The sequence below is a fragment of the Schizosaccharomyces osmophilus genome, chromosome 2, assembly GCF_027921745.1.
Source record: "Schizosaccharomyces osmophilus chromosome 2, complete sequence".
NCBI lineage: Eukaryota > Fungi > Ascomycota > Schizosaccharomycetes > Schizosaccharomycetales > Schizosaccharomycetaceae > Schizosaccharomyces > Schizosaccharomyces osmophilus.
Window position 1 is genome coordinate 382,657 of NC_079239.1, and position 22,799 is coordinate 405,455.

The 22,799-nt window shown below is 37.4% G+C and overlaps 12 protein-coding genes across 12 annotated transcripts; 8 read left to right on the top strand and 4 right to left on the bottom strand.

Annotated features, from left to right (window-relative positions):
- Positions 1-22: 22 nt before the first annotated feature.
- Positions 23-1,162, top strand: pil2 (meiotic eisosome BAR domain protein Pil2; the record flags this gene model as incomplete). The annotated part of the gene is made up of 1 exon (XM_056181473.1): positions 23-1,162. The coding sequence occupies one exon, from the start codon at positions 23-25 to the stop codon at positions 1,160-1,162; it is 1,140 nt and encodes a 379-aa protein (XP_056037637.1).
- Positions 1,163-1,972: 810 nt separating this feature from the next.
- Positions 1,973-3,808, top strand: sac12 (inositol polyphosphate phosphatase; the record flags this gene model as incomplete). Its single annotated transcript, XM_056181474.1, has 1 exon — positions 1,973-3,808. One exon carries the CDS (start codon positions 1,973-1,975, stop codon positions 3,806-3,808), a length of 1,836 nt encoding a protein of 611 aa, XP_056037636.1.
- Positions 3,809-4,802: 994 nt separating this feature from the next.
- Positions 4,803-6,029, top strand: SOMG_02684 (fructose-2; the record flags this gene model as incomplete). The annotated part of the gene is made up of 1 exon (XM_056181475.1): positions 4,803-6,029. One exon carries the CDS (start codon positions 4,803-4,805, stop codon positions 6,027-6,029), a length of 1,227 nt encoding a protein of 408 aa, XP_056037631.1.
- A 366-nt stretch (positions 6,030-6,395) lies between these two features.
- On the bottom strand, positions 6,396-7,189 carry vma11 (V-type ATPase V0 subunit c' (proteolipid subunit); the record flags this gene model as incomplete). Its single annotated transcript, XM_056181476.1, has 6 exons — positions 6,396-6,615; positions 6,748-6,818; positions 6,872-6,907; positions 6,965-7,074; positions 7,107-7,138; positions 7,173-7,189. 6 exons carry the CDS (start codon positions 7,187-7,189, stop codon positions 6,396-6,398), a joined length of 486 nt encoding a protein of 161 aa, XP_056037630.1.
- Positions 7,190-7,712: 523 nt separating this feature from the next.
- Positions 7,713-10,637, bottom strand: spo3 (sporulation protein Spo3; the record flags this gene model as incomplete). Its single annotated transcript, XM_056181477.1, has 1 exon — positions 7,713-10,637. One exon carries the CDS (start codon positions 10,635-10,637, stop codon positions 7,713-7,715), a length of 2,925 nt encoding a protein of 974 aa, XP_056037633.1.
- A 1,533-nt stretch (positions 10,638-12,170) lies between these two features.
- btn1 (battenin CLN3 family protein) lies at positions 12,171-13,358 on the top strand (the record flags this gene model as incomplete). The annotated part of the gene is made up of 1 exon (XM_056181478.1): positions 12,171-13,358. One exon carries the CDS (start codon positions 12,171-12,173, stop codon positions 13,356-13,358), a length of 1,188 nt encoding a protein of 395 aa, XP_056037632.1.
- Positions 13,359-13,720: 362 nt separating this feature from the next.
- Positions 13,721-15,394, top strand: mil1 (lipase/AP-1 adaptor complex binding protein Mil1; the record flags this gene model as incomplete). Its single annotated transcript, XM_056181479.1, has 1 exon — positions 13,721-15,394. One exon carries the CDS (start codon positions 13,721-13,723, stop codon positions 15,392-15,394), a length of 1,674 nt encoding a protein of 557 aa, XP_056037628.1.
- Positions 15,395-15,807: 413 nt separating this feature from the next.
- SOMG_02689 (Schizosaccharomyces specific protein) lies at positions 15,808-16,230 on the top strand (the record flags this gene model as incomplete). The annotated part of the gene is made up of 1 exon (XM_056181480.1): positions 15,808-16,230. The coding sequence occupies one exon, from the start codon at positions 15,808-15,810 to the stop codon at positions 16,228-16,230; it is 423 nt and encodes a 140-aa protein (XP_056037627.1).
- Positions 16,231-16,865: 635 nt separating this feature from the next.
- SOMG_02690 (metallopeptidase) lies at positions 16,866-18,843 on the top strand (the record flags this gene model as incomplete). Its single annotated transcript, XM_056181481.1, has 3 exons — positions 16,866-16,916; positions 17,008-18,756; positions 18,808-18,843. The coding sequence occupies 3 exons, from the start codon at positions 16,866-16,868 to the stop codon at positions 18,841-18,843; spliced, it is 1,836 nt and encodes a 611-aa protein (XP_056037522.1).
- A 178-nt stretch (positions 18,844-19,021) lies between these two features.
- Positions 19,022-20,243, bottom strand: rpn9 (19S proteasome regulatory subunit Rpn9; the record flags this gene model as incomplete). Its single annotated transcript, XM_056181482.1, has 2 exons — positions 19,022-20,054; positions 20,131-20,243. The coding sequence occupies 2 exons, from the start codon at positions 20,241-20,243 to the stop codon at positions 19,022-19,024; spliced, it is 1,146 nt and encodes a 381-aa protein (XP_056037523.1).
- A 429-nt stretch (positions 20,244-20,672) lies between these two features.
- On the bottom strand, positions 20,673-21,506 carry arg82 (inositol polyphosphate kinase Arg82; the record flags this gene model as incomplete). The annotated part of the gene is made up of 1 exon (XM_056181483.1): positions 20,673-21,506. The coding sequence occupies one exon, from the start codon at positions 21,504-21,506 to the stop codon at positions 20,673-20,675; it is 834 nt and encodes a 277-aa protein (XP_056037520.1).
- A 415-nt stretch (positions 21,507-21,921) lies between these two features.
- snu13 (U3 snoRNP-associated protein Snu13) lies at positions 21,922-22,500 on the top strand (the record flags this gene model as incomplete). Its single annotated transcript, XM_056181484.1, has 2 exons — positions 21,922-21,939; positions 22,141-22,500. 2 exons carry the CDS (start codon positions 21,922-21,924, stop codon positions 22,498-22,500), a joined length of 378 nt encoding a protein of 125 aa, XP_056037521.1.
- Positions 22,501-22,799: the final 299 nt, after the last annotated feature.

Consider the following 22,799-nt stretch of genomic DNA (forward strand, 5'->3'; position numbering starts at 1 on the left):
TTAGTGATCAATCATTATCAAGATGAACTCCGCCTCTCGTTCTCACACGATTCATACTCTTCGGGGTACACCTGCGTCTCACCAACGACAGGTTCCTCGTTCCACCACAAGAAGAAGTTATAAGGTTCCTCGTGTGGGTACTCAAGTACGCAGCAATCATATTGGTATGTTCACCCCTGAAATGGCCAAGCGCCTAGCTGTTCTTGTTAAAATGGAGAAAGGCCTACTTAGAACTTATGAAGTTCTTGCCGATGAGCGCAAAGCATGCGCGAACCAGTTGTCCTACTGGGGTGAGGATTGTGATGATGATATTAGCGACATCAGTGATAAGATTGGTGTCCTTCTTTACCAAATTGGTGAACAAGAAGACCAAATGATCGATAAGCATGATCAATATCGTATTTCTTTGAAGAGTATTCGTAACATTGAAGCTAATGTTCAACCTGCACGTGAAAGGAAAGAAAAGATTTTGAATTCCATCTATGATCTAAGACAACGTGACTCTGACTCTCCAAAACTTATTTCTTTGGAGCAAGAATTGGTTCGTGAAGAGGCTGCTTGCTTGGTTGCCGAAGCTCAGCTTACCAACATTACTCGTGAAAATTTCAAGCTTGCTATGACTATTAATGTCGGTACTCTTCTCGAGCATTCTGAAAAGATTTCTGTTCTTTGCAGTTACGCTAAGAAGATTTTGGATCTTCTTGATGACACTCCAATTACTCCTGGTGAGCCTCGACCCATCTATGATGGATACGAAATCACCAAAGATTATGTGTTAGAAGCCGAGAGGGAGATTTCGAACTGGCAATCTCCTTTCGTTACTCCTGAACCTTTGACCGACATTGATGGACTTCCAATCCAGAGCCATTACCAGCCAGAATACCAAAGAAACACTATTCGATACGATGGTCCAGAGCAGAAAAGGTATAGTCACATCCAAGCCGCTGATCATGGCCATACTACTGGAACAACTCACAATTACACCGGAAGAGCCTATGACCGTGCGCCGACTGAAGAATTCCAGCCTAATGTCCTTCAAGACACTCAATACGTTGACAATTTTGAGGTTGGCGAAGAAGATGATCTTGATGTTGATTCTCAGACTGGCCAAGAACCAGGTTCTTTTGCTGCTTCTCAGCACCCTCATGCCCTCGCAGCGTAAACTGAATTTGAAGCTTCTGATGGCATTTGAAGAGCATTTGGTGCTTTACGTTTATAACACCAACTCTCTGTTTTGATTAAGATTAAATCTTTTTGTTTGATCATTACATCCTTTATAATCGTCTATCTATTTCATCGGATTCTATGTTTTGATTACGTTTTACGTTAATTTTCCAGTAACTTTGTGTTTCTTTCTTTATTTATTAGTTGGTATCGACGATTCAAGAATCTTTTTTGTTTTTATTTTAATAATGGCGAATAGTAATAATATTTCTAATGTTGGAAGTGTGGGCAGCTATTGAAATTAATTATCCAGCATAGTGAAACAGATGCTATGCTGCTTTCTGTGAATAAAATTACATATTACAAAATAATATTCAAAAGTATAACTCATATTCCTAACCTTTGTGGATAGTCGTTCTTGAACTTCATAATCCTGTTCCTTCAATTGCAAACTTGTAGACAAAAAGCAATCAAGCTGATAGCGGCTTTTCATCAATAAATGGTACCTTGAACGCCATCCATTCCCGACCAATTTCAACAATTGACATACAAACTAATGAATCAGGAATTTTTTTTATGGTAGTACTTTGTCTGCATGAGTAATTTTGCTTAATAGCACTTGTTTACTTTGTTAATATTCAAGTTACATTGTGACCCGCCTGAACATTTGTCTCTTCATCTCTTCAGAAAATCGTTTGATGAGTTCTCTCTATAAAAGTATTGATTATTCATAATTTGTTTTAAGGAAACAAAACTAGTAAGTATTAATATAGGAGTTTCTCATTTGAGCTGGATGAGCTAGAGAAACATGAATCAGGATGTACGATTTCTTCCAGAGGCAATATATGTTAGTTCTTTAAAAAAAACCCGGTGTCTTCGCATTGACAGATCAAATGGCTCCCTTGATTTAAATCAAATTGAGGAATTGCTTGAAATACCACCTCAGTTCAGCAACGTTCAGCTGTATGGGATCATTCGTCTTAAGTTGTTTAAATACATAATATTAATTACCAAATGTGAACATAATACTACATTCTTGGGGAACAACATCTTCCGTGCAAAAAGTTTTGCTATCCTTCCAATTGCGAAGACAATCTCAACTCCTTTAGAGCCACAAATGGTACAAGATGAAGAAGAGCGGTACTATTTATATCTTCTAAAGCGACATCTTTACCATGGACAGATCCTGTTTAGTCCTTCAATGGATTTGACCAACTCTTTACAGCGTTCTCATAACGTTTCTTTAGGTTCTCATAAAAGGTTTACATCAAACTTTCGCTTTTTTTGGAATAAGTACACGAACGAAGAGTTGCTGTCTTTGGCAATGAACAATCCCCAGTATTTGGGGTACGTCCAGCCCATGATTCAGGGAAACATATCTTCTACCAATTTGTTTGTCAAAACACATCATGTTCAGCTGCATATCATTACTCGGCACGCAACAGATCATTCTGGAACAAGATACTTTTCTAGAGGAGTTGACGAAAATGGAAAAGTTGCAAACTTTAATGAGACAGAACAGGTTTTGTTGATTGATTCTACTCTGATGCCCGAAGAACGAATCCTTCTTTCGTATACTCAAATTAGAGGAAGCATACCAATGTTTTGGGCCGAAATTAATGACTTAAGATACTTACCTCGGCTGGTGGTACAACCTACTACATATAGTGAGGCAGCTTTTGAACGGCATTTCGAAGATTTAGCTTCCGATTACCAAAATGAGATCGTTGTAGTCAGTTTGTTAGATCATAAAGGTCGTGAAGGGGTACTACAGAAGAATTTTAAAAAGATTTGCACCGAATCTCCCAAGCCAGTAAAATATTGTGAGTTCGATTATCATTCTCAGGGAAGTTGCAACATTCCTCATTTATTTGCTAAGTTGCAAGACGTTCTGTTAAAAGGAAGCTTTTACTCCGAGTATGGTTCTCGTGTTGTTTCCGAGCAGCAAAACCTGATACGCACAAATTGCATGGATTGCTTGGACCGTACAAACGTCGTGCAAGCAGAAACAGCGCTTTTAATCCTGAATCTGCAATTACAAAAAGTAGGAATCTTAAGCAATTCTGAGACGATTGAAGATTTTCGGGAATTTGTTCAAGGGTTTCGAAATGTATGGGCCAACACAGGAGACTACGTTAGCCATTTGTACACGTGCACCCCGGCATTAAAAGGAGATGTAACTCGTACTGGGAAAAGAACGATGAAAGGTATGTATGAAGACTTCATTAATTGTTTAAAGCGATATATGTACAACAACTTCTGCGATGGTGCTCTTCAAGATAGCTTTGATCTGGGTCTGGGTGCCTTTCGACCGATTTCTTCAGTTTCTTCCTCTCTGATGTTTCATCGAATATCGTGGGCCCATTGTATTCCACCTGCTTTTTCCGCCGTATCTATCCTGTGGTTGCTTTTGCAAGGATTCATGGGTACTGGTTCTTTGCTATTTGAGTTGTCCTTGGGCACGTCAGGTTTTCTTTCTTTACTCTATGTAATACTTCATAGAAAAAGCTACATAAATTGGCCACGGTTATTACCTCCAAAATACGCTAGTACGGGATGGTTTTCGATTCGTCACTTGGTGAGATCTTGGTTTACAAAAGTTTTTCGTTTTCTTCGGTTTGGTTCTTTCAAGAAAAAGGTTTAGGTTGATGATGGTCAATTGTTTACGACTTGTTTAGGCATTCTAAAATTCTGAGAAAAAAAACTCGAAGTGCGTATTTTAGAGATCTCGTAAACCTACGAAGCCCTCCTATTTTCACACAATATTAAGCATAAATGAAGCATCACATCTTCCCCCTTTTATATTTCGGAATGCATTGACGGATGTTCAAATGAATACAACTAATGAATGAAAAACTATTTGTTTACGCTTTCGTTTCTTCTATGATCTTAATTTAGCGTAACCAAGTTATCTACTGGTTTATGAAATCGCATAAAAAGTTGAATATAAAATTGTAACAAAAGTTTCGTTTCAAGTATAACAAATTATATACAGTTTCCAAATAGCATTGGGATAGTATCTTATTATTCCTATTGCATCCAGTAAACCAAAAAAAAAAAAAAAAAAAAAAAAATCTATAATGCGCATGATTGCTGAATTCTATACCTCGACTATTACAGACACGATTTTCGAAAGAATAACTACTTTATTTCATTCTTATTTCCTAGAAAACATAGTAGTTTACTTACTTACTTGTAGGTATCAAGTTACCTTTTTAACTTTCATTGCGTTGTGTAATTTTAAGTTTGTGTCATGTGAAGCTAACACAGTATTCGATGAATTTGTTTACGTGTCTGTACCGTTGTACATAGCTTTTGCATATATCAAGCTATTTGGGAAAACCGAAAACATTAGGTTAAATTCGGTGTTTTTTTTTCTTATTTTCGCCTTAGGAAAATATAGAAACAGGATTGCTTGTATTCTGGATCAAAAGTATACCGGTACCGAGAGGCTGAGCGGACATACATATTGTACAGATTCCATGACCTCTATGGTTTCGACTTTGTAGACCTTTTTACTAAAGAATTTCATGAAGGGAATTTGATCCTAAATTCTTTTGTTGAGAGTAGGAAACATAAAGAACGTTTATTGCGAATATTAAGTTACGTGGTTGAGTTTAGAGTTATTTTGTATAATCATGGAACATATTGAAGGCTATATAGGATTATGTGTTTGCTTCCTTGGCTTACCGGCTTCAGGAAAAACGTTTTCTGCTGGTAAACTTTCACGCTATTTCAGTTGGATGTCTGTGAAGACGGAGGTTTACAGTTCGGAAAAGTATTTAGAAACTGAGTACGAGAGCTCGGACTTAGTCCCTCCAAGACATACGCTAAATCAAGTGGATTTAATTTTTAATGATTTGGAAACATTTTACAAGGAGGATGGACATGTGACGATTCTGGACTTTAATGAATGCCATAAGGAGCTTCGCCAAAACATTGTCAATGCTGCTGAAAAGCGGAAGATTTTGGTTATGTTTGTTGAAATAGTATGTACAGACCACAAGTTTATAGAGGAGAATATCACCGATATTTGCACGAATTCCCCTTCCTACAAACATATACCTCTCGAATCTGCAAAGAAAAAGCTACGGGAAGTAATCAAATCTTACCGACAGGATTACGCTCCTCTTACGGAAGCAGAAGATTGTACATTTGTCAGAATCATTGACTTTGGCAATGAAGTTATAATTCACAACATTGAGAATTACTGGCAGTCAAGGATTGTTTATTATTTATCTAATCTTCGTACCAAACGTCGAAGCATTTGGTTGAGTAGACATGGCGAGAGTGAATTCAACGTTCAAGGTCGAATAGGCGGTAATTCGGGGCTAAGCTCCCAGGGTGAGAAGTACGCTTCTTTACTTCCCGAGTACGTTTCCAAGTTTGTTGTTGGGTCAAAGGGTTTAACTGTATGGACGTCTTCCATGAAGCGCACAATTCAAACCGCCAGCCATCTGGACTACCAAAAGCTGGAATGGAAGGCTTTGGATGAGCTAGATGCTGGTATTTTTGATGGCTTTACCTACGACTATATTGAAGAGAAGTACCCTCATGAAGCTCAAAAGCGAAGTTACGACAAGTTTCACTACCGCTATCGTGGTGGAGAGTCTTATATGGATGTCGTTCGAAGGCTGGAACCGATCATTATGGAATTAGAGCGACAAGGAGACGTTTTCATCATTTGTCATCAAGCTATCCTTCGTTGCATTTATGGTTATTATCACAATTTCTCTTTGGAAGAATTACCTTTTTTGAACGTTCCCTTACACACGATCCTGAAGCTTACGCCCACTACATTTGAGACTTTGGAAGAAAGATTATCTATACCAGTCTCCGCTGTTTCCACACAACGTGGAAAATAAAATCTCCGTTTTATTTCTTCACCTTTTACAATCTTTCGTTGCTAACTTTTTACTTTCTATTGTACAAGATTGGTGTGCTAAGTAATAAATACTCCATTCAAGTAAATTAGCGTTATAGAATCTTGTACGTTTATGATGCGGTTACATGGTCAGTCTTAATAATTAGATGAATTTGTTATTCTCGTATCCTTTGGAAATCAATGAGTATTGAAACCATAATTGAAGGCCAGCTAGAGTTTTCCAATAAACATTATAAATTAATAAGCTATACATAATTTGCAGGTAAGTCAGGAAACGGATGACTCAAGCACCAAATAAACATAAAGTTTTTTTGACAAAATCAATGGAGTAAAATTAGAATCTTTATTAGCAGACGTTGGAAACCTTCGTCTGTAGGATTAAGCCAACAATAAGGCCGTACAGCCCCAAAACCTCTGCGAAAATTAAAATTAAAACCATGCTTACGAAGATTCGGTCCTGTCTCATAAAACTCTGCACACCTTTGTCACCAACAATACCAATGGCATAGCCGGCAGCAACTCCAGTAAGACCGACGGACAACCCGGCTGAGAGGTGAATAAATCCACTAAAATAGTGTTAGATATCGGGTATGAAGCAGCAGCTTGTGTAAACCACCTAAACTTGGATTGCAGCACCATAGTACCTCATAGGTTACAATTGAAGGTTTGGTTGCACATGCTTATCCTTTTATACTAACCTAAAGAGAGAATAGTCGCTGTCGGGGGACATATCACCAGCAATCAAGACAGACATTACTAAACCATATACCTACCAAGGCGAAATTAGACTAGAACAATAACAAAGGAAATGGGTGAACATACACCGATAATACCACTCATTACAACGGGAATTAAAGACTAGAAACATTCAAAAGGTTAGCATACTCATCATCGTTCGACTACAATAGTGCTCACCTTCATAACAATTTCAGGTCGAAACGCTCCTACAGCTGCAATTCCTCTACCGGCTAAAGCCGTGCCGTAGCCTGCTCCTAGGCAAGAAAAAACCATTGACGCACAAACACCTAGCAATGAGTGTAATTCCAAGAAACCATACCTGCAAAGCCAAAAAAAGAAGAGTATATAGGACTAATGTTAGAGAAAGTATCAAACAATTGCTTACCATAATTCGCTAGCCATTTTGACTGAATATAAGTTTTGTTATGAATGTAGTTCCAGTGCTTATTGAAGATGCCAAAGAGCTAGTCCCCTTTACAGAACTCTTGCGTTATGTATTATAATATATAACAATCAAGGTATTAGTGGCATCTTAAAAGATAGCGAGAATGAAAGGGCTACGGTAGTAAACAATTGTTAAACTATTTCTGATGTTTTAACAGATGGATGGAAATCTCATGGCTGTATGAAATACTCAAATCAAAAGAATTATTACCAACAACAATCTATCTTTACAACACTTCACTTAAATGACTCAAGTATCACAAATATTAAATAATATTAGAGGAGAATAGTCTCCTACGATTCTAATCCAGCTAGGTCATCATCATTAGACAAAAAACAATAAATAAAGGAAAGGAATGATTAAAGGTAACCAAAGAAACAAAATTTTAGTCTGCGTTCATTCATGAAAAAAAAAGGCCGCTGCAGTATGCAAAACAATGGCTGGTAAAATTTTGGTGGGAAGAAGGAAGAGCAAATAGTTTTATACTATTTTGGGAGGCATGTTGACCACGTTATTCATAAAAAAGTTGTAAATGTAATGACCATGGTACAGTAATCTTTCATAGTCCGGACGCAAAAATCTGTAACAAGAAAGGCTCTCATACCTTTGAAGCAAAGTGGTAAAGTCATCCATCCTCATTGAACACAACATGTCATCAACAGTATAATATTTCTTGATTTTTCGTAGCAATTGGTACAAAGCTTGAACTTCAGACTTATCCAAAAACGGAATTCTTTCTACATCTCTGTGTCGCATATTTCGAAGCACCCGCATTTCTGCTGCTACCATAAAAGAATTTTCTGGTAAAGGTTCGTATTTATCAAAGTCAATATCATCAGGTTTCTGGCTATTCATGGCCGCGTGCTCGTTCGCATAAAACAGTTCACTACAAGATAATTTCAGCCAGTAAGGAAATAAACGACTTTTTTCATCAACCATAGGTAGGCTTGATAAATACAAGTCTCTTCTCCACTGATCCAGCATATGGTACTGCGCAGGTGTCAATGTTTTCCCCGATTTGCTATGGTTTAAAAACAACCGGTCTGGGTAAAACGTTCGCAATAACTCGTACTCAAACTTTGTTACATTTGTAGTTGGTTCTAGTATGCGAAAAGAAACCATTCGCTTTAGTAAATTCTGTTCTTTCCATTCGTCCGCTGAATAAAAGACAGACTTTTTTAATACCTCTGTCTGGTGCTCAGTAGCGCGTGAATGCGTCCCACACATTTCGTAAATATATTCTGCAGAATGATTCAATGAGAGCCCATTGTGATAATGCTCTAAAGAATTCTCATGCTCTTCAATTTCCTCCTCGGACGGTAATGCAATAGGATTGAGTCCCAAATGAACTAATATATTGTTGCGAGTATTAGCATAATCTAGAACGGCACCATAAAATACTCTTCCTAGTCCATCGGAAACGACTTCGTATATAGACCCATGTCTCTTTAAAGTTTTGGACATAAATATTTTATGATTTGCGTATTTGCTGTAGTAGACATTACGCTTTTCTAAGCGTTCACCACGTCTAGGTAATGGAGCAGAGTGATCTCCTTCCATATGTCTCTGACGAAAGGCATCTTCAAATACTTCATCAGGAGAAAACCGAAAGTCTTTTCTCTTTTCGTTACACAGGTTTTGAAACTGGTGTAAGTAAAATTGCATTCCGTCTTCTCCATTCAGCAAGCCAGGTTCATCAAGGGAAATTAGTTCCGCGATAGTAATTAGCTCATGAGATTCAAACAACTCCTTTGTCGGCTTATTTGCTAGGATGTTATAAAAAACTGGCTGTTTAATAACTTTGGAAGGCTTCTTTTCGGCATGTGTAAGTTTGTACCGGGAAGACTTGGCTACTTCATCCAAGTACTTAAAACATATTTTCGGCGTAACAAACGATGTTATTTTTAAATTAACATACCACCAATCGTCCAATTCATCTTGAGGTAGAATATCCAAAATGGATACTGTCTTCAAGCCAGACTCTTGCTTATAAGCAGCGTAGTAGAGAGCTGCGTATAGAAAGTCATAATCTCCCTTCGGAATATACTTCTTAATTAGATACTGATTCCTTAAATCTCGATTGGATTTTACCTCTGCTTTCGAAATTGAAGCGGCAGCTGTCATACTCTGGAAAGACTCTCTAAACAGATCGGGAATATTGACTTGTTTTGTGGAATCAGACTTTACACGGCGGTCGTTTCCGTGGATAATGCTGAACATAAAAGAATTCGAGATACACCTTCGATCATATTGATTCAACTTTTTCTCAACTTCAGGGTCTCCAAAGTTTCCCAACCATAAGACGTTATGAGGCATGCTCCTCATGGATTCTAGCTTCTCTAAAGATTTTTTTCCTTTCTCCATCATTGTTTCGTAGTACCTTAGACGCCATTCTATATAAAGAGCAATAATGGCTTTTGCATTATGAAACTGTAATGCAACAAAAAAATCTTTTGGGTCAACTTCTGTACAATTTTTTTCGATATTTTGAAGGTGCTCTTTGTTGACTCGATATTCATTCGGCTTAAATCTGCGAGATTGGTGGTGTCCCAGAAAAGGGGAAAAGCTTGAGGAAGACTTTAATTTCGAGTAGTTGTTACGTGATACTACATCTTCAGGCATGGTTTGTAAGGGAATGCCAAATTCATCGAAGCAATCCGAATAGTCACTAAGGTTGTCGACAACACTAGAAGGATCGACATCATCCAAGAAAGTGCATATCTTTGTCTTCTCAGAAAAAGCTTTTCTATGTTCGGTGTCTACTTCTTTGGTCAAAGGCTCTTCAGAACATGCTGATAGCAGAGACTCATTTGATGACAGTGGACTCAGATCATCTGTGAGAGGGCTTGGGGAGTTTTCGTTTGGTATTTTTCTTTCTGTTTGGAAGTTTGTAATAAGAAAGGATCGTTCATTTTCATCTGCATAGGAGTAACTTGAATTGTAACCAGCTGACATAGGAAATAACTTATCGATATCATCCAGTTCGGTTTCATATTTTGAAGAGTCTTTCATAGAAGGACACTCACGGTTACGATTCAGGTTTGAGCTTGGATATGTAAGCTTTCTGGAAGCAGGTTTACACGTAAGCTTATTTTCATTAATATCTTTCTTGTGGGGATCGTTTGAACAATAAGCGCGTTTTGGCTTTTGTAGCAAAGAATGGGCAGGACGAGGAAGTTTTTGATTTGGTTTGATTCTAAACCTTGAAAAATCATTGTCTGATGGGGACGAAGAGGAACCTGAATCCCAAACAGTGGAAAGTTTTGAGTCGGCATTTGGGTAACGTGTATTAAAGGGAGTTGGCGGTCTTTTGAATTTCTCAAGGTCATTAATTATTGCATTCTCAGAGGAAATTTCTGGTAGGACTTCGACTGTCCTTTTTTTGCGCAACTCTCCTTTTTCCATGCGATCAGCAGTAGTGTCTTTTTCGGATGGAAAGCACAAAAATAGTCTCACAAAAAAAGAATATATTGCCCTAAAAAAGTTGGAGAATCCCATAATGGAGACGATAGAAGTAAGACCAATATGATATAATCAGGGTAAACAAACAAGGTAGATGTGAAAAAAACGAATAAAAAGGAGTGAAATAGGTAGTCTTCTTAAACCAATGTAAGGAATTGAATTGGTTTTCTCCGGTTTAGGGATTGTGATTTTGAGATAAAGGAATGTGTAAACAATAACAATGCAATGCAAGTATCAAAACTTGGGGTTAAGTATATAGACAGTGGAAACAAAATAATAGGTTTCCTAAACTGTCGATGAAATATAGAGTTGAATAAGAATGCTTTTGATGAAGTAATAGACCTTGAGCTATTAATCAACAAAAATAAAAATGCTGTGAGCATAAAATGCTTGGGTACAAAAAAGCTTAAAACAATATAGGAAAAAGGATACTTTTGTGAGGACAATAACTATTATATAAGCTAAACAAATAGGTTTCTGTCAACAAACAAACATTTGCGAAATGTAAACAAATAAACAGTTAGCTTATATGACGCTTTCTTATTTACATAGCTGTTTCGAACTTTAAAAAATATTTTTTTTTTTATTGATTTATTTATATAAGTGTTCAAAGCTTTACAGCAATCGTAAACATAACAAAACATGATCATGAAGAAGCCCTATTTTTTTCGATTCGAAAGGTTTTCAACTTAAAAGTAATCAATCTTATATTATAGTTTCTTTGATATTCTACCATTAAATAAGATTATTTGGAGTTTGGATTTGTTTATTCATGCGAAAGCAAATCTGGCTTAAATAAAAGTAAGCGAAATACTTTCCAGGTATCCCGAGAAACATACTAAATATACAATCTTTTTATCCTGATTTCTTATTTTGCTCCAATCTTTCTTCTCAACGAAGGAAGAGCTTCAATATAGGAGCATTTCAAAGTTTGTTACTCGTTTTATTTTTTATTCTTAGTCAAAGTTGGTCTAAAATACCAGGGTCAAGTACAATGTGCAAAGGAATAAAAACAAAAATCGCTTTATTTATTGTATTCACTATAAACTTGTTCCAGTCTAGTAGACTCAATATTCAATGTTTTTGTTTATACAGGCCACGTTACTTGAGTGCCTTGTAGGATCAATTTTTTAACACTACGATTGCCCTTTCATAGAGTTCAAAATATAATCTTTATGAACGGGGTATTTTATAATAATCTATCATTGAATGAATAGAAATGTCAGTGTTAAATAAAGATTTCGATCAATGTTTATACCCAGTTTGCGATCTGGGATATTACTATCGGGAAATAAGCTTATTTGTAAGCTTAAACTAATATACGTAAGTAATCCTGCCCAACACATACAACCTAAACAAACGTCTATTTAAAAGTAAACAATAATTATCCAACGATCTTTTCGGTACATCCTGCAAATTCTAGTCTATTAAATCGAATGTTTCAATAATTATAGTATTTTAAAAAACATACTGTCAATGGCCTCTACTTACCTTCCGAAAGGAAGCAAGGTTGGGTTTCCATTTTTAATCTTTGGCCTGCTAAACAATCTTCTTTACGTCGTTATTTTATCTGCTGCGCTTGATTTAGTAGGCGCCAAGATATCCAAAGGGGTTGTTTTACTTTCTAATATCGTCCCTTCTCTCTCTTGTAAACTTTTAGCTTCAATATTACAAGCTCATAGATACTCGGCTTCTAAAAGGGTCTTGGCTTGTGTTTTCCTATCTTTCTTTGGGATGCAATGGATCGCCTGGTCATCTTCCGTCTCGTCTAGGATGCTCGGCGTGTCCTTAGCAGCTATCTCGTCAAGCTTTGGTGAAATCACATTTTTACAGCTTTCTAGTAGGTATGAATCTACCGCTTTGACTTGTTGGAGCTCTGGCACTGGCTTAGCTGGCCTGTTTGGTGCATCCTTCTACCTTGTGTTCACAACATGGTTTAACTTTACTGTGCGTACCACCCTTTTGATATCGAGTTTTCTTCCTTTATTCTTAATTTTTAATTACTTCTGCATTTTACCAAAGCCCGAGTACCAGCATATCTCTGTTCCTCACCAAATGCCGTTCGATGCAATTCACCAAGGAGGAACTAGTTCTTCCAAAAACATTCTCTCCTCTATAAGGGTATTCTTCTATCTTGCAAAGCCATTTTTACTATCTCATATGCTGCCGCTGTTTTTAGTCTACCTTTCTGAATATACAATTAATGTCGGAGTAGCACCTACTCTATTGTTCCCCCCAGAAGATTCAGGACTAAACTCATTTCGTGATTTTTACCCTACATATCAAACCATGTACCAACTCGGGGTTTTCATATCGCGCTCCTCTATAGGATGGCTTAAGGTTCCTTACGTTTTGGAGCTTTCTGTTATTCAATCTGGCATCTTGGGTTTTACAATCCTCCAGTCACTATATTACTTCATTCACAGCTACCATTTTTTGTTATTAATAATCTTTGTTGAGGGACTTATTGGTGGAACCGTTTATGTCAATGTCTATCACACCTTGCAAAACCTTGGTCATATCGACAGTGAGATGGCCATAAGCGTTGTCAGCCCTTCTGACAGCACTGGTATATTTATCGCATCTCTTCTGTCTTTAGTCCTTGAACCCAGTCTTTGCGGCTACCAAGTACGACATGGTCGAGATTGGTGTAACCGTATTTAGACACACTTCATAGTCCACCTTACAACGTCAAATGTTCGCTAATATGTATGTAGCTAAGTAGTTCTTTCAGTTTTTCATATGTTAATGTTTTCTAAACTTTTATTTATTTTTTTCTTTTTCTGTATAAAACAGTTTGTTTAAAAGACGTAACTTGTTGGAAAACAATACTTATTGTAGTGAACCAGACAATCTTCTAGCAACAGCAAGTGACGTTGGTGTGAAAACTCAATAATTTTTTTATTCAGATGTCGAGTTGAACGAATCCTATGCGCTTTACTTTTTGAATTTTAATGTGAAACCTTTATGTAATCTTCACGAATTCTTGAAATTCCACAGCTCACAAACAGATACCTGACGTTTTAATGGCAGAGAAGCAACTGATATCCCTATTTGACGATGAATATTGCACGAAATATACTATCCTAATCGCTAGTACGTTGGGCCGTATGAAAGAAACCCGGGATTCCTCTTTTTACGAAAATGAACACCAGTTATCGGAAGAAGAAAGAAAAGAGTGGGAATTGTTCCATGAAAAATATGATGAGTGGGCTATAACGGTCGTAAAGAGAACAGGCAATGCTTTAGATCCATCGACGCCCAAGGATGCGGCGGAAGTTAAGAAATTCAAATCTTTTAGTGAAGCAGAAAAGGGCGAATGCTTTGTCAAGTGTTTGCTTCTTCTTTTAATTTCATTGGAAGATTATTCGTCGAATTCGCGCCAACTACTATACCTCATTTCTAAAGAATTAAACCAGCCCGAAGAAGTTCCCCACAAGGCAGAGTTTATAACGTCGTCTATGCTTATAGAGACTTTTGAAAAAATTGAATCAAACGAAAAATGGTATGAACTATCGAAGTCCCAGCAACTCCGGAAACGTATTACTATGGGATTAGCTGGCATCACCGGAGGGGCATTAATTGGTATTACAGGCGGACTGGCTGCACCCTTTGTAGTTAGCGGATTAGGCGTTTTGTTTGCAGGATTGGGACTTGGTACTGTGGTCGGAGCTTCTTATTTGGGGGCCGTGATTACATCTGCTCCCATGATTACCGCACTTTTTGGAGGATTTGGAGCAAAAATGAGTATGAATCAAGTCCACGAAATCTCAAGAGGAATTCGTGACTTTGAATTTATTCCATTAGACGTTTCTTCCAATCTTTCCATGACGATTGGCGTCGCCGGATGGCTTGAAAGCCCCCAAGATGCTGCTGACACTTGGTATCCTCTGACCTTTGGTGATAAATCATACTATTGGGGAGATTTGTATGCTTTAAAATTCGAAGTTCAGGCTTTTGTTGATTTAGGAAAAGTTATATCTCGTATTCTATTTACAACCGGTTTGGGTTGGGTTCAAGATGAAGTACTTAAACGAACAATTTTGGCTCCTTTATCTGCTGCTCTTTGGCCTCTAGGCCTCTTAAGGATTGGAAACATTTTGGGTAATTCATGGAGGGTAGTATTTAATCTCTCTATCAAAGCCGGAGAAGCTCTTGCCAACGGTTTGTGTATGAGAGCACAAGGAAAACGTCCAGTTACATTGATCGGATTTTCTTTGGGGTCAAGAACTATTTTTGAATGTTTACTTAAATTAGCTGATCGGGGTGAAATTGGTATCGTAGAAAATGTTATATTAATGGGAACGCCAGCATCTACGGACCCCAAACTTTGGAGGAAAATGCGAAGTGTGGTGTCAGGAAGATTCGTAAATGTTTACTCTAAAAACGACTATGTGCTACAACTGGTTTACAAAACGAATAGTATTCAGGCCCATGCTGCAGGCTTGGAGCCCATTGCAGTAAACTCATCATGTGTAGAAAACTTCAACGTTGGGGACCTGATTGAAGGACATCTTCAGTATCGTTGGCTTCTCCCAAAGATATTAAAGGAACGATTAGGCTATTCACACATTTCAGACAAAATGATCGACGAGCTTCAAATACAAGAAAAAACCTTTGAACAGTCTCAGCGGGAACTATTTAATGAAGATACAAAAGAACAAGAAGTCATTTTTGATGCATCCGAAACCTCTGAATAGGTAATTGAAATTCGGAATTCATGAAAACATCAAATATAGCTTCTCGCTTCGCTGTTTGCTTATTTTTGCAAGTTACTTGGGTTCCATTTCCCTACTAGAGTTTTTTTTTTTTTTTTTTTTTCTAACAATAATTTTAAATGGCTAATTTCTTACTTTGTATAAATTCCTTTTTTGTTTCATTTTAACGTTTTTCATGTTCTTTAGACAGTTTCTTTTGGTTTTCTCTTTACAATAATATAATAAAAAACTTTACTTATGTAAGTGTAACTAACTATCTGTCCTTTACAAAATTTTTCTCAACGATTCGTACATTTACTTTGACGTTACCTTTATTTCATTTTCGAGTATCCAATTCTTTCTTCCTTTCTTCTTGTAAATAGTTTGTAACTGGTAATTGGAAGCGCTCAAAGAAGATGAGTATTCTTGGAATTGTCGCGGTATCGATCATTTGTGCGATTGCCTTTTTATTTGTGTCCTATGGAACTCTTCGTCTAATTAATGCTGCTAGAAGAAGAAGCGCTATGAACAAGGGAGATTCTTCTTCTACGAGATCCTGGAAATTTTTGAAGAATCCCTTTGCTCGTTCCGGAAAGTTTGAGGCTTTAGATGCTGATGATATGTGGGACAGTCGAGTCGAAGAAACAGAATTAAGCACCATTCCTTCAGCTGCTAATTATTTCGAGAACGTTACGGAAAGATCACCCTTTGTTACAGCCGATTTGAACTCTCAGCGAGATTCTTCACCTGCTTCCCATGGAAAGCATTTAGAAAATGAAGCTTTTGCATCCCCATTCCATCCGGAAAACTCACCGTTTTCACAAAACAAAGCTACGTAAAGTCTTTCGTTTTCAATCTTGATTCAAGTTACCACAGGCCGCCGCATTGTTATTTAAGTTTAATTTAGTTTCTCACAGGTTTAGTAGAAAAGCGTTGCTGAACAGGTCAGGTTACGCAACTAGCTTGGATGAAGATTGCTATTAAACCTGGTTTCCTTTCCTATTATACCTTCTATATACTTAAGCATCCCTAGAACATTCTTTTTGACTTTTTTCCGACTTTGTCTTTTACTTTACTTAATTCTCTCCTTTTTCCGCCGTTCATTGTTTTCGAATTTCGTTTGTTTTGCATTTTTTTTTCGCAATTCTAAATATATCTATTTGACTTTTAGATCAAACATGAAAAATCAGTATAGAGTTCTTTTTTTTAATTGGATTCATGGTTAAATGCACAAGTCTTGACTACTTGCCGATAATCAAAATAATACCAGCGTTTAATTATGTTTTGTTGTTAGTCTGAAACCATCATGCTTCACTTGGACATTTACTTGCTAAAAGTATATAAATTACATATTGTGTAGTTCAATGAAAGTATATACCTTGGTGCCAATATTTACCAATCGAATTCATTCTTATGTTGCTTAACTTCAATATATCTTACGGCATTTTCACCTTCACTCACTTACACATAAGAAATGAGTCAAATCATTCTAGACAATATTCAAAACAATGATACTGTATACCATGTAAGGAAGAATTTGTTTTTCTGATTATTTTATGAGAATACTATTATATCATTTCAAATCGTTCACATTGCTAATCGAATTTTCGTAACAGAGATTTGTCATTGTTCATGGTAGAGTCACCAAAAACAATTCCCATGCTTCTGCCATAGTAACAGTGAAGCATTCCGGCGATACATTTCCACAACAGGTTTGGGTTGTCACGAAGTCTTACTTTAAGGCTCTTGTTCAAGTAGTGCCAGGCGAAAATGAAATTTTATTTCAAACCGATGATGGATTTGAACTCCCTTTGCATTTGACTTATCAAGTTCTTAATGATAATCCTTTCTACCGAATTGGCCTTGTTGTAGGAAGAGATTCTGATTTAAGATTTGACGCTCCTTATGGCATGAAGAATGACCTTGACGAAGCGATCCGCAAATTGCGTTGCGCAGCTTATCTTTGGCAAGCATTTACTGCCGAATGTATGTACAGAAATGGATTTGGTAGGCGTACATTTCGCTTGGAAGAAAACGTCCAACCTGACACAATGTCTTGTCAGTCAGCATGGGGCACTGAAAGACTGACTGCTTCAATTCATGTATTGAGATCAGACAAAACGGCTGAAGAAATTCGATCTACTCCGCCTGATCAACTTTTTCACGTTGCTGGAAATGCCGTTGATAAATTGAATCTTCCAGAGCCATGGCATTACATCTGCATGTTGTTAGATACTCGCTATGATCCTTCTTCAAAAGAAGTCCGAGGCCATGTTGCTTTAGGAGGTGGTACTGATATGCATAAACTAGGTGTCTTTGGTTCCCATTCTTTGCATTCTTTTCCTAGCGCTTTAGAATATGTTGTACCTGTTTTCAGCGATGTCAGAAGGCTTCCCGATTACTTAGCAAACGATGCTAATGAAAGTTCTACTGTCTGGGAGTGTGCTAATATTGGAATTGGAGCTATACTACATGAACTTGGTCATACCCTTGGATGCCCTCATCAGCCAGATGGCATTATGCTACGTTCTTACCCAATTTTTAACCGTAGCTTTACAACGAGAGAATTTGAATGTGTCCGTACAGGAAGTAAAGGTCTTGCTCCCGTACTTCCAAAAGATGAATGCTCGTGGCATTACTTAGACCTATTAAGATTTTATTATCATCCACTTTTCCGACTTCCTTTTGATCAGCCTTATCCATCAGACGTTGAAACAAGTTACTATGTAAGTGGCGATCAGATAGTGTTTACAAATGATGCTGGGATATTCCTTGCGGAAATTGAATATAATGGTCAGACCAAGGGATGGAAAATTTTCAATCCTCCTGAGGAGAAAGCTGCTTTTACTGATGCAGAGATTCGATCGCTGTCGAACGCCGATTCTGGTCAAGACTATCGTATCCGAATCCTAACTAGGAATTACAAAACGATGGATTTGAGTGATGTTCCTGGAATCATTAGGAATGCAAAGATCTCTACCAATTTTGGTAATATATATCGCTCCGAAAGATTTGGTCTTCGTGGATGCAACGGGAATGAACTAACTAATCTTTTATTTTCACCCGACAAGAAAATCACTAAAGTACGCGTGCATTGTGGTCTTGCTTTAGATGGTATTGAAGTCTTTTTTGGTTCAGAATCTGCCCTTCTTGGAAATTGTGGGGGAAGTCCTCACGATTTCGACACAACAGGCAGCAGTATTTCCGGGTTTCTTATTCGTAGTGGAGCCTGGGTAGATGGAATTAGTATTATTTTGGAAAATGGCAACACTAGCCCCTTTTTTGGTAATGCAAATGGCGGTGGTCAAAAACTGTATAAAATTCCTGAAAATTCCAGATTGGTTGGCTTTTACGGAACGCTGGCGGTAAGACAAGATTAAACTTCGTTAATTCAACGTTTTACTAATTGTTTATAGGGCTTTATGGATTCTGTTGGATTCTTTATCCAGTAGATGAAACATCTTTGAAAATTGCCTAGCTGGTTTAACATTTTTGTAGTACATTCCGCTCCTTTTGAATGCTTTAAAGATAAGAAAACCATCAAATTCATTTTATCTAGTTGAATTTCTATCAATGTCATGATTTGAATTTTTTATGTTCTTCCATTTTCATATGCATAAACGCAAAACATTAAACAAAAACTCCTTTGCCAGAAGCTTCAACAATATTATTCAATGAATGGATGTTTTGATTCCAATCACGTAAGCGTGTTTCCATACTGGCAACTTGAGAGTGGTTGAGGATTCTTGATTGAACAGAAGAAATATTTACGATCTGTGCAACTTGGTCAATCAACCCCGTAATTAAACCAACGCTGAGGGCACGCATAATTAACAACTCAACTTCATGGGAAGGGATACGAGTTGCTTTAGCAATGGTGTGAAAAGTTAGAGTACGTTGATTGGGAGGTAACTGGAAAACAAGCTCAATCAATGCCATAAGACGTACTTTCTGGCCGAGTAGACCCACAGAACTTTGCAAAAGAGGAATTTTGTTGATGTGTGCCATGAGACGCTCATATTTAGCCAAGTCACCAACATTCATAGCCACAACAAGGTCATGTAGCCATTCATGCTGAGTACCCACTAAAACCTGGAAAACAGGGTGTAGCAAAAGCTCACCAAAGTTATAAATGTCACCCAAAATAGCAGCGACACTAAGGTCAACAGCGCGCTCTTCCATTTCCATTCGAGATAGTTGTTCTAAATCAACGCAGGACAGGTAAAGAAGGCAATGGCGATAGTATTGGGCATAATCGGCTTTGGCCTTGTAGTAATCCGCACTAACGCTATAATATGAAGCATGAATGATATTTTCCACATAATCAATTCGCTCAATAACTTTATCGGCTTTAATTAAAATATCTCTTGCTGCATCCAAATCATTAAAGACAAGTTTGATTCGACCAATAGCAACCAAAGCATAAACATAGGCATCCTTAAATTTCTCTTCATCAATACCTTCAATCAGCTGGGTTAAATTGCGAAAGGCTTCCTCATTTGAGCAAGATTCAAATGCCTTCAACGCTATATAAACAGCTTTGAGCTGATTTATATCTGATCGGAATGCACTAACGAAATTTGTGTAAAGGTCAAGTCGTAAGGGAATAGTTTCGGGCGTTTCGAAAAACTGAATAAGTTTATCTGTTAATTGTTTCCATAATCTAAAACAAGGTTAATCTTGGCCCTACTTTTGAAATTCATTTCGTTTCTGATATACTATCATCACAGACTACATACTTTCGTTCATATAGATCTTCCATAACGAAATAATATTCTTGAAACTGTTCAGGAGCTCTCGCTGCCTGATCCTGTAAGAAATTTGACATACTAACAGCCATTTCGGTATCCATTTTCTGAAAGGATGCTATTGAGGTGGTAGTGGTTAAGGCAACTCTGAGGATTCAGAGTCGCCCTTTAGTCATAGTTGAACAACATTAGAAGTACAATCATTCAAAAACCATTCATTCATAATTCTTATGTTCGGTTTTCTTCTTTACTATTTTTAAAAATAATGTAATAATAAGTAGACGTTCAATACTTAAGATTATCTGTAAGAAATGTACAACATAAACAACAGCTCAAAACCATTTCCAATGCATTACTTATGTAAAAAAATCTATAGATGTATCTAGGTGGAAGCCTTATCCAAAGCTTCGATGCGTAAACAGACAAAAAAAAACCAGGTACTCCCCTCAGTGTGGATCTATCAAACAAGAACTGCAGGGGAATCCTATTTTGCAAAAAAATTCTAGATATACCAATAAACATAACTAAAAATTTTAGCAATGGTTAGTTTGACTCAGCTTTTGAAAGGATTCTCTCAAACTCCGGACTCCAAATAGTGTGTTTTCGTCTACGCTGCCGAGCGTCCAAGTAGAATGTGCCAAGTCAATCAATTTCATATTATACAATTGGCTTCCTTCTTTTTCTAGAACTTGCATATAATCCTCCGTACTCTCTAGGTCGTATGCAAGCAAAAGACTAGATGACCGAAACTCGACAGAAAGGGAGGAAATGTCTTTTTCGAAATCTTTAAGTAGACTGGAGAACTTTTCTAACAAAATCTTTCTGAGATGGTCTGGACAGGGTGAGAAAAAAACCGAAAGCCCTTGCAAAATCGTATCATTGGCAAGCTGTTTCCCCCAGGCCGTAGAATAGGTAGTATAAGAGTGAGATGCTTTATCTGATACTAAGATTCCAGTAATCCGAAACCCAAGACTTCCACTCGTAGTCATCTGTGAAACCACGTCTAGCCTAGTGCGTTTCTCAGGGGAGGCATCCAATGCCCAAAGTTGTCTACCAAGTTTAATATCCATAACACAAGGACGCTTCATAGCATGTATTATATTTTCCAGTATGAAAGCGCGACTACTCATCGCAAGATTTGTATCATTTCGCAAACCATCCATGTCAAGCTGTAGCTGTCTTGCATGCTCTACATCCCATTTCCCATAAAAGCGTGGAAGCCACTTCCGAAGTGTATCACATTCATTACAGGACTTATAAAAGTAGATTTCACTGTCAAGACAGGGCTTCACAAGGTACCGTTTATCCTCACTAACGAGGACTTCTCCATGGCCGGCAGCTTGTAAATTAAAGGGTATAAGTTTCATTCAGTCATTCAGCGTCCAATTTCCTCTTTTATTCAACAAGAGAAAAAAACAAATTATAACATACTTTCAATACTGAAATTCAACGTTACCACATATGGTGGTTTTCTGTGTGAGTGCAAAGTAACAATGTAACCGCCAAATCGTATTCTCACTATTCAGTTAACTTGGCAGTTTGTATAAATTGCGCCCATTCATGCCTTTTATTGCTCAATTATTTGGCCTTTTAATGCTACTTTTCACTCTATTTCCATAAATCACTTTTCCAAACAGATTCTGCAAAATTTTATGCAGAGGTGACATCGTTACCTGTGTAACAAAATAAAAGTCACCGAGCAAATTTTTCTTAACTTGGGCGAGCAACTATTTCATTTAGGTGTAAAAAACTCACTTATACAAGCAAGGAACCCGTATAATCATGTCTGTCAATCCTAAGGTATGTTAATACTATAAGAATACAAAGGAGCATGCTGGAAAAGTATCAATTCGAAACGAAACTTTTCGATTCCGAATTGATGTGTAAAGTTATGATGAAGTGGATAAACCATTGAGTGGTTTACTACATTAAAGGCTTTGGAGCTTTTTAAAAACCTTTTAATTCTTGTTTTACGAGATCTGCGCTAACATCTGTTTTTAGGCTTTTCCTTTAGCCGACACTGGCTTAACTCAACAAATTCTTGACTTGGTGCAACAAGGCTCTCATTACAAGCAACTCCGCAAGGGTGCTAACGAGGCTACCAAGACTTTGAACCGTGGTATCAGCGAATTCATTGTCATGGCTGCCGACACTGAGCCCATCGAGATTTTGTTGCATCTTCCTCTTCTTTGCGAAGACAAGAACGTTCCCTACGTTTTTGTTCCCAGCAAGGCTGCGCTTGGACGCGCTTGCGGTGTCAGCCGTCCTGTGATTTCGGCTAGTATTACTACCAATGAGGCTAGTGATTTGGCTCCTCAAATCCAAGCCATCAGGTTGGCTATCGAAAAGCTTCTCATTTAAAGGTCATAAAATAAAATGGCGACATGTGAATGTCAAGTTATCTAAATTTTTGTATGCGTTTGCTGTAAGTCTTCATTTAGCTAGAATGAGCAGTATCATGATAATGATGTTCATCTTTGGGAAACCAATACGGAAACAAGACTTGTTATTTTTAGGAAATTGCTGCATTTCAATTGTAAATGGCACAGTGGAAGGTAGAGCTTATGATATGGTTGGAAGTACTCTCCCAAAGTTTTAAACAGCAGTATTAAAACAACGGCATTCGGTTCATCCTTGCTATATGCTTTTTCATTCTAAAA